The 10,201-nt window shown below is 43.1% G+C and overlaps 1 protein-coding gene across 1 annotated transcript; it reads right to left on the minus strand.

Annotated features, from left to right (window-relative positions):
• Nucleotides 1-218: 218 nt before the first annotated feature.
• On the minus strand, nucleotides 219-10,129 carry LOC110520756 (succinate dehydrogenase [ubiquinone] flavoprotein subunit, mitochondrial). The gene is made up of 15 exons (XM_036935778.1): nucleotides 9,977-10,129; nucleotides 9,486-9,569; nucleotides 8,975-9,136; nucleotides 8,519-8,662; nucleotides 7,364-7,528; nucleotides 6,859-7,007; nucleotides 6,572-6,696; nucleotides 5,032-5,200; nucleotides 4,543-4,738; nucleotides 4,152-4,323; nucleotides 3,891-4,009; nucleotides 3,126-3,237; nucleotides 2,606-2,736; nucleotides 1,987-2,100; nucleotides 219-1,070 (listed from the first exon to the last, which is right to left on the minus strand). The coding sequence occupies exons 1-15, from the start codon at nucleotides 10,025-10,027 to the stop codon at nucleotides 984-986; spliced, it is 1,980 nt and encodes a 659-aa protein (XP_036791673.1). The 5' UTR covers nucleotides 10,028-10,129; the 3' UTR covers nucleotides 219-983.
• Between the last annotated feature and the right edge of the window lie 72 nt (nucleotides 10,130-10,201).

A 10,201-nucleotide genomic window follows, 5' to 3' on the forward strand; every position in this document is an offset into this window, starting at 1 on the left:
AATGGCACCGTATGGTTCCTGGTCAAATGTAGTGCACTACATAGAGAATAAGGTGGCATTTGGGATGTAACCTGGACTTCATCACTGTGGAACATATAACAGCCACTCACAACTGGAGAGAAGGGGAACATGTACTGTTCCTGTTTAGGTAGCCAGGTGACATGAATGAAATGGTCAGACATAGTCAAATGAATAGGGGAAAAAAAAGTTGTCTAGAGTTTGATTTAATGATTTAAAGTTTAATGACACATTTGAAATAATACACAGAACATAAGAACAAAGCAAATATAAATTAATTCTTGGTAACATACATAGTATTTCATTTATTTCCCCCTTCCTAATTGTCTTAATGTCCACTATATTCCACCAGTAAATAGCACAAAGACAACTAGGGTTGAGAATATTTTTAAATATTGCCATAAAGTGCATAACCTGTAGCAAGCAGAGTGAAATCAAACATCCCATCAAATATTGCTGGTTACACGCCAGGTCTACACATGAATTTATCCTGACAGGATAATCATTAAAGACGATGTGTTAATGACTCTGAAGGGACATCTACAGGAAATAGGACGTCTCAGCACTCTGAACTACAACGATTACACAACATTAAAATTCAGTTTTCCATTCAGAGTCCTAATATTATGGTATCAGTGGATAATAAAGGCCACAGAGAATGGGAGTATTTAGGTAACTACATACCTATAGGGAAACTACTCTACGACTTCATATGACAACAGACAATTAGAAAACAGTTCTATATTTACACACTTCAATCACAATACCTTAACAATTCCTTTGCTTGCAGTGTCGACTACAATATGTGGGTTGAAAGTCAAACTGCATGTGAGACAGCAATAATTCCCTATCTACAGTGCTCCCTCACACAGAGTGAAGGCCACACAGTGAAATGCATCCTAGGTGGGTGTTGCTGGAAGCGTACAGACTGACAATAATAAATAAGTGTTCCTGTTGAGATGGTCTCAATAGGAGCGGATGGCTGGAGGGACGGCTGAACATTCCCCCTGGTCCAGAGAGGTGTCAATCACTGGTCGGTACTCCAGAGTTACCTGGAACATGACAGAGAGATCAGTCTCCTAATAGCAGATCCGTCTCCTAATAACAGATCCGTCTCCTAATAGCAGATCCGTCTCCTAATAACAGATCCTCCTCCTAATAACAGATCCGCCTCCTAATAGCAGATCCGCCTCCTAATAGCAGATCAGTCTCCTAATAGCAGATCCGCCTCCTAATAGCAGATCCGTCTCCTAATACCAGATCCGCCTCCTAATACCAGATCAGTCTCCTAATACCAGATCAGTCTCCTAATAATAGATCAGTCTCCTAATAATAGATCAGTCTCCTAATAATAGATCAGTCTCCTAATAATAGATCAGTCTCCTAATACCAGATCAGTCTCCTAATACCAGATCAGTCTCCTAATAATAGATCAGTCTCCTAATAATAGATCAGTCTCCTAATACCAGATCAGTCTCCTAATACCAGATCAGTCTCCTAATAATAGATCAGTCTCCTAATAATAGATCAATCTCCTAATACCAGATCAGTCTCCTAATACCAGATCAGTCTCCTAATAATAGATCAGTCTCCTAATACCAGATCAGTCTCCTAATACCAGATCAGTCTCCTAATAGTAGATCAGTCTCCTAATACCAGATCAGTCTCCTAATACCAGATCAGTCTCCTAATACCAGATCAGTCTCCTAATACCAGATCAGTCTCCTAATAATAGATCAGTCTCCTAATAACAGATCCATCTCGTAATAACAGATCCGTCTCCTAATAACAGATCAGTCCAAAGGCCCTCATTTGTATTTCTCCATCCAAAAACCTATTTCTGGACTAAACAGTATGTTCAATCAAGAGCATGTTTTTTAGTCCAGACAGGCTTGATTCTGTTCAGGGAAGATAGTCCCTATGCGTTTCCATCAGACACACAGACAGGAGTCGTGGTAGTTGTTTTACCTCGCCAGTCTTGGGATCCACAGTGGACATGGTGTGTTTTCTCCAATGCTGTTCGAAAGGCTTCCTCTCCTGTCCTGCCAGAGGCCTGGCGTAGTCCAGCTCATCCATACGGTCCTGGAACACACAATGTCACATTTAAGTCCCCTGCCTATCAATTAACCAATCAATCAACCGGACATTCAACAAATAAATTAACCAATTAACCAATCAACCAACCGGACATTCAACAAATAAATTAACCAATTAACCAATCAACCAACCGGACATTCAACAAATAAATTAACCAATTAACCAATCAATCAACTGGACATTCAACAAATAAATTAACCAATTAACCAATCAACCAACCGGACATTCAACAAATAAATTAACCAATCAATCAACCGGACATTCAACAAATAAATTAAACAATTAACCAATCAACCAACCGGACATTCAACAAATAAATTAACCAATTAATCTATAAATCAACCAGCCAATCAATCCTTGTATCGCTACAATTAGGAGATGTGTAGTGCAGCGTTGAGGCCCTGAGTTGTAGATCACTTCATTTGAGTGGCTGGTTGGAGAGTGCTCTCCTCATCTTATTTAACCAGGTGAGAATCCATCCTCCTCTCACCTTGTAGTCCTCCCGGGCGTGTGCTCCCCTGGTCTCCTTGCGGGCCTCGGCAGAGTGGATAGTCTGGACCGCGTTCAGCATCAGGTTCTGCAGCTCCAGAGACTCGACCAGGTCAGTGTTCCACACCATACCTGACCGAACGGCAGGGAAACGTCAGTTAGAACAACCAACACCAATCCTGTGACCTGACGATCCTGAGTCCAGGAGAAGTGTTTTAATCTAGGTCTGGTAAAACCAGAGCTGCAGGAAGTACAGTAGCTTTGGGGTGGAGCTGTTGAGATTATTTTGGAGACAGGGGGTGCTGATTTTTTTTATATCGGTCTGCAAATACAGGACTAGTAAAGGCCCAGAGCACTACTTTTGTGAACAATATATATATATTTTTTACATGTTTTTTCTTCTGATTTTTCAGGGAGTGCTGCAGCAGCCTCAGGACCTCTACTTCCTGCAGCTATGGGTAAAACTGTCCTAAATCTCTTAATATTCAACTCTGAATATTATTTTGAGGTAAACTACTGACCACGGTCGAATGTCTTGATGTCCTCCATGGTCTGGTAGATGGCGTCCATCTTGTCACATCCCTCCTTCAGAACGTCGCCGGTACGGAACACTGCTGCATGGGTCTGCATCGTCTGGAGACGGAGACAAAAAGAGAAGAAGATTGGTTTTAAAGAGCTCAGACATGACAAATGAAACATCTATGTCAGGACTGTCTAACCCTGTTCCCTGTCCAACCCTACTGTAGGTTTTAACTCCAACCCTGTTCCTGGAGAGCTACCCTCCTGTAGGTTTTAACTCCAACACTGTTCCTGGAGAGCTACCCTCCTGTAGGTTTTCACTACAACCCTGTTCCTGGAGAGAGACCCTCCTGTAGGTTTTAACTCCAACCCTAATCTAGCACACCTGATTCTAATAATTAGCTGGTTGATAAGCTGAATCAGGTCAGTTACAACTGGGGTTGGAGTTAACCTACAGGAGGGTAACTCTCCAGGAACAGGGTTGAAGTTAAAACCTACAGGAGGGTAACTCTCCAGGAACAGTGTTGGAGTGAAAACCTACAGGAGGGTATCTCTCCAGGAACAGGGTTGGAGTTAAAACCTACAGGAGGGTATCTCTCCAGGAACAGGGTTGGAGTTAAAACCTACAGGAGGGTAGCTCTCCAGGAACTGGGTTGGGGAGCCCTGCTCTATGTGTACCACTGCACTGTCTAGTTAAATACACTAGACTAGATACAGATGCCAATAGATTTCAACAGAAAACCTTTTAGTCAACATGTATTCCTCACTCTCTGCATGTTGAGTCTGATCTCAGAGGTTCTGGTGTTCCCGTCAGCAAACCTGATCTTGTCCAGGTTGGCCACAGACTCCTCTCCAGCACTGGGCTTCAGTGGGGAAAGCTTCTCACCTAGAATGTCAAAAAGAGACAGTCAAACTCCAAGTACATTAAAGCATTATCAGCAATTCGCTTTTTAACATGACAGATTCAAAAAATCTAGAAATCAACCAACTATCTAACCAATCAGTCATAATGTGAAGAGCCTGCTTACCTGGAGTGCAGGTGTCAGCGATGGTGAGGGCACAGGCTCTGCCAAACACCACCAGATCCAGCAGGGAGTTGGCACCCAGCCGGTTGGCACCATGGACACTGGCACAGGCAGCCTCACCACAGGCATACAGCCCTGGCACCACCTTGTCCTCCCCATCTGGATGAGTTATGACCTGAGAGGAAGATGACCAAGACCGTTACGGGTCGGTCTAGAGTCAAATAATGTCTATCTAGTTCTGGGTAAGACTGATTGATTGACGTGAAGTTTCTTGAAGGACAATAAATGTTAACTAATCTCTCTATCTCTCTTACCCAGCCATAGTGATCACCATCCCTTACAAGACAATCCCCCCAAAATAACAGTGAGAATTGTAAAGAGTGTTATAATCTACCTGTCCCTTATAGTTAGTGGGGATTCCTCCCATGTTGTAGTGGACGGTGGGCAGGACAGGGATGGGCTCTTTGGTGACGTCAACCCCAGCGAAGATCATGGCGGTCTCAGAGATACCAGGCAGGCGGGTGGCCAGCTGCTGGTGGGGCAGGTGGTGCAACTGCAGGTACACATGGTCCTTCTCCGGACCACAACCCCTAGAAATGGGGAAAAAAAAGGCTTCTGTGAGAGTCTTTCTGTGAGAGAGAGTGTCTTTCTGTGAGAGAGAGAGTCTTTCTGTGAGAGAGAGTCTTTCTGTGAGAGAGAGAGTCTTTCAGGTCAAATCATATATTTTAGTGACAATTTCAAGTCGTGGCCTCAAATTCCAATTACATTTTTACTTCCATCTCCAGGAATGAACGCTATTAAGGGGGTTAGGGATTGAGTCAGATACTACTGGTGGAGCGAAATATGTAATTAAATCAATATTCAGTATTGTTGATTATCATACCTTCCCTCGCGGATCTCAATGGTCATGGAACGTGACACCACATCCCGGGAGGCCAGATCTTTGGCGTTGGGAGCGTAGCGTTCCATAAAGCGCTCTCCTTCACTGTTGATGAGGATCCCTCCCTCGCCACGGCTACCCTCAGTGATGAGGCAGCCGGCACCATAGATACCTGACAGGGTTACATCACAGCTAGGGTGTCGGGTGTCACCTCGGGTCAAATGTACACTGATGACCTTTGCATTTACGTAATGTGAAGGTCAGTCAGTTGACCTTAAAACAAATCCTTAAAGTAAATATGGATTTCATAAGTGGGAAGTGGCCATGGATCTCCTTCCTAGTCACAGTATAGTTACAGTATAGTTACTGGCTGTGGTTCTTACTAGTTACAGTATAGTTACAGTATAGTTACTGGCTGTGGTTCTTACTAGTTACAGTATAGTTACAGTATAGTTACTGGCTGTGGTTCTTACTGGTTACAGTATAGTTACAGTATAGTTATAGTATAGTTACAGTATAGTTACAGTATAGTTACTGGCTGTGGTTCTTACTAGTTACAGTATAGTTACAGTATAGTTAGTGGCTGTGGTTCTTACTGGTTACAGTATAGTTACAGTATAGTACAGTATAGTTAGTGGCTGTGGTTCTTACTGGTTACAGTATAGTTACAGTATAGTACAGTATAGTTACTGGCTGTGGTTCTTACTAGTTACAGTATAGTTACAGTATAGTTACTGGCTGTGGTTCTTACTGGTTACAGTATAGTTACAGTATAGTTACAGTATAGTTACAGTATAGTTACTGGCTGTGGTTCTTACTAGTTACAGTATAATTACAGTATAGTTAGAGTATAGTTAGTGGCTGTGGTTCTTACTGGTTACAGTATAGTTACAGTATAGTACAGTATAGTTACTGGCTGTGGTTCTTACTGGTTACAGTATAGTTACAGTATAGTTATAGTATAGTTAGTGGCTGTGGTTCTTACTGGTTACAGTATAGTTATAGTATAGTTAGTGGCTGTGGTTCTTACTGGTTACAGTATAGTTACAGTATAGATACAGTATAGTTAGTGGCTGTGGTTCTTACTGGTTACAGTATAGTTACAGTATAGTACAGTATAGTTAGTGGCTGTGGTTCTTACTGGTTACAGTATAGTTACAGTATAGTACAGTATAGTTACTGGCTGTGGTTCTTACTGGTTACAGTATAGTTACAGTATAGTTATAGTATAGTTAGTGGCTGTGGTTCTTACTGGTTACAGTATAGTTACAGTATAGTTACTGGCTGTGGTTCTTACTGGTTACAGTATAGTTACAGTATAGTTACAGTATAGTTAGTGGCTGTGGTTCTTACTGGTTACAGTATAGTTACAGTATAGTTACTGGCTGTGGTTCTTACTGGTTACAGTATAGTTACAGTATAGTTACAGTATAGTTACAGTATAGTTAGTGGCTGTGGTTCTTACTAGTTACAGTATAGTTACAGTATAGTTACAGTATAGTTACAGTATAGTTACAGTATAGTTAGTGGCTGTGGTTCTTACCGGTGGGGTGGAACTGTACAAACTCCAGGTCCTGGCATGGTAGGCCAGCTCTGGTTACCATGGCGTTGCCATCCCCAGTGCTGGTGTGGGCTGAGGTACAGCTGAAGTAGGTACGGCCATAACCACTACACATACAAAGAGAGATAATGGATATAAGGAGGTTGCTACTGGTGTAGACATGTGCGATGTATAATCCTGCTGACTCAAAGCGATTGTCAGGACATTACAGGGCTTCATTCAGAGGGACATGAGAAATATGAAAGGCTCTGGGACATGAACAAACACACCCAGTAGCGATGACAGTGTTGTTGGATCTGAAGCGGTGGATGGATCCATCCTCCATACAGAGAGCGATCACTCCTCTGCATTCACCATCCTCCATCAGCAGGTCCAGGGCAAAGTACTCCACAAAGTAGCTGGTATCATACCTTAAGGACTGGAGAAGAACAACTAATGGGACATTGAAAATCAAAAAGGTTGTATATATAAACAGTAAATCTATGCAAGGTCTCAGACTGAAGCCAGACCTGTGAATGCAAACTAAACCCTTGTCTCAGCTCTGCTTCCAGCTTTTACTGGTCAACTACCACACATTGGCCTTGAAATGTTTTTGTGCCATTCACCTTAGGGACCACAATGGAAATAAGTCAATGACCTTTTTGTGTTATTCCTGTCAAGTTTTTACAAAGTGTTTTAACTGTCAAATAAAAATCAGTCAATGATCCAACCAAACTAGAGGACATATTTAATAAAGCGAGTCTAGTAACTGTCTCATGATAACATTAAACATACCCGTCCATACAATGTGTGAAGAAGGGAGTGTCCAGTCCTGTCAGCTACGCAGCAGCATCGGTGTGCTTGGCCTCCCTTTCCAAAATTCAGGCTCTGACCTCCGAAGGCCCTCTGATAGATCTTCCCATCATCTGTCCGACTGAAGGGCATTCCAAAGTTCTCCAGCTAGCGGGGGTGGGGCACAAAGAACAATGTGATACAACCATATTGTCATGAACACGATGGGAGACAGAGATGGTTTCAAGCGCAGGGCACAGCAGGTGTTTATTGTAAAAATGACCACAGGAGGAGACAGGTAGCTGGGTCCAGGGGCAGCCAGAAGGTCATACACAGGAGGAGGCAGGTAGCTGGGTCCAGGGGCAGCCAGAAGGTCATACACAGGAGGAGACAGGTAGCTGGGTCCAGGGGCAGCCAGAAGGTCATACACAGGAGGAGGCAGGTAGCTGGGTCCAGGGGCAGCCAGAAGGTCATACACAGGAGGAGGCAGGTAGCTGGGTCCAGGGGCAGCCAGAAGGTCATACACAGGAGGAGGCAGATAGCTGGGTCCAGGGGCAGCCAGAAGGTCATACACAGGAGGAGGCAGGTAGCTGGGTCCAGGGGCAGCCAGAAGGTCATACACAGGAGGAGGCAGGTAGCTGGGTCCAGGGGCAGCCAGAAGGTCATACAGGGGGTCCAAAAGGGCAACAGTACAAGCAGGGAAAAGGCTAGTAACATCGTCCGGGAGATCAGGAAATAGGTTGACAACAGGAAATCCGACAGGCAAAAGGCGTCATTAGTGAGGCGGGCAAAAACGATCATAGAGTGTCACAAAACAAACAATACCTCACAATGACGGGGTGCAAAGAACTGAACTAAATAGGGTGTGATAATGACATACAGGTGTGTGAACAGGTGATCAGAATCAGGTGACTGGGATCTGGAGAGTGAGCTGCATTCAGGGGGGGGGGGGGTCTATGTGTTTGAGAGTGTGAGCTGGAGAGTGACCTGCGTTCTGGTTTCTACGTGTTTTGACAGTGTGAGTTGGAAACAGACGTTACACATATTCCAGCACTTTATTTTATGTCTTTGGGGAAAAACAGACTAAAACACCAGGATCTGTGTCTGAAATTGCACCCTATATAGTATTCAAAATGTAGTGCACTAATTATCTCTCACCTCCACCACGGCAGCTGGGGCCTGCTCTGTCATGTAGTGGATAGCATCCTGGTCTCCTAGCCAATCAGATCCCTTCACTGTGTCGTAGAAGTGCCACCTCCAATCATCTCCCTCCATGTTACCCAGGGCTGCATTGATCCCACCCTGGATTGGACAAAATCAACACTAACGAATTCAACAGTTCATTATGAATTTAGGATAGGACACAAATGTAGAACGGTAAATGAATCAAGTGCATTTCTATTCATTCATCATAATAGTACTGTAATTACTCTTCACATGCACTTCAACTACAGATGATTGTTGAGAAGCTACCCAACTACTGCCAAGCCAAACCCCAATTCCCTCCGACTAGTAAAATAGGAAAAAAATGAAATGAGGTACGAATCGCTTGATACATTGATGTCAATGGGAGACTGAAGTTAGGTATTCACCCATAAATATGCATAGGCCTACCTGTGCTGCCACAGTGTGAGACCTAGTGGGGAACAGCTTGGTGACACAGGCCGTGTTGAAGCCAGCCTCAGACAGACCAAAAGCAGCTCTCAGACCTGCTCCCCCAGCCCCTACCACCACTGCATCAAACTCATGATCCACTACCGGGTACTGGGTTGAGATCTGAGGATCAGAAAAATATTGACTCGGATACACAGAGACAGACATGGACCTCCTGTGAATATTGATAACTACAAAAAAAACATGGCTGATATGACATTGTAACAAACAAACTTGCGAGCAAATCATACAAATTAAAAGGGAATATATATATATATATTTTTTAAATAACGATGCATATGTATGTAGATATGTAAATACAATATGTAAATACAATATGTAAATACAATATGTAAATACAATATGTAAATACAAATGACTTCATAACCAGAATGTCTCTTGAAGACCTTTATTTAAAAATGTGTCTTGCATTAAACGGAAGAATTAGAAACACAGTGGGTGTAAAACTCACATCATCTGACACTTTGGCGTTGTCCTTCTTCCCATAGATGGAGAAGTGGATGTTCCTGGAGCTACATCGGGTGGCTGCAGGGAGCTATAATTATAGGGATAACATGATAAATCAATAGGTAGAGATCATAGACATATAATTAACTCTCAAATACATAGAAAACAAAAACCATCATAATTTCACACTGGACCAGCAACATACTCAATCAAATCAAGGTGGAAAAACCCTCTAAACCCCCAAAGAAAATCCCTGTCATTATGAATAGGTCATTTAGCAAGTACAGTATATTCATTTTGACATATTCAAGAAGTGACTCTCAGACAGCTAACATTATGTAACGAAGGGTCTGGTCTGGAGGACTGTTATGAAAGGCTGTGTCTGCTGCTGGTTACGAAAGCTGAAAGAGAAGCATTCCCTCCCCCTCGCAGTTACACAACTGACTTTTCACAGACTACACAAATGCATTATCCAACAACAATTATTAAACTCACGGCTTTAGTTGATAAAATCCTCTTGGTCAGGACTCTGGATACACTTGCCATCCTTATTATTCACCGGTTTCCTGCTAACAGCTACACAATAACTGTCTAGGAACGAACAGATCTATACTGATTGGGGGAAAATCAATTCCTTCCTGGGGCACCGCCCACTGGAAGAAACCATCTCAAACGTCTTGAAAGCAAGGGGAAGGCTCATGGCTTTTGACAACGCTTCAA

Source organism: Oncorhynchus mykiss, chromosome 2 (genome assembly GCF_013265735.2).
Source record: "Oncorhynchus mykiss isolate Arlee chromosome 2, USDA_OmykA_1.1, whole genome shotgun sequence".
Lineage (NCBI taxonomy): Eukaryota > Metazoa > Chordata > Actinopteri > Salmoniformes > Salmonidae > Oncorhynchus > Oncorhynchus mykiss.

Bases quoted from the DNA above. Each gene is read 5' to 3' on its own strand.
- LOC110520756 (XM_036935778.1), bottom strand. From the start codon at position 10,027: ATGGCAAGTGTATCCAGAGTCCTGACCAAGAGGATTTTATCAACTAAA. The intron at 4,739-5,031 runs GTATGATAATCA...CCCCATTTCTAG, and splicing joins ATTGAGATCCGCGAGGGAAG to GGGTTGTGGTCCGGAGAAGG. The intron at 2,101-2,605 runs GTGAGAGGAGGA...TGTGTGTTCCAG, and splicing joins ACGCCCGGGAGGACTACAAG to GACCGTATGGATGAGCTGGA.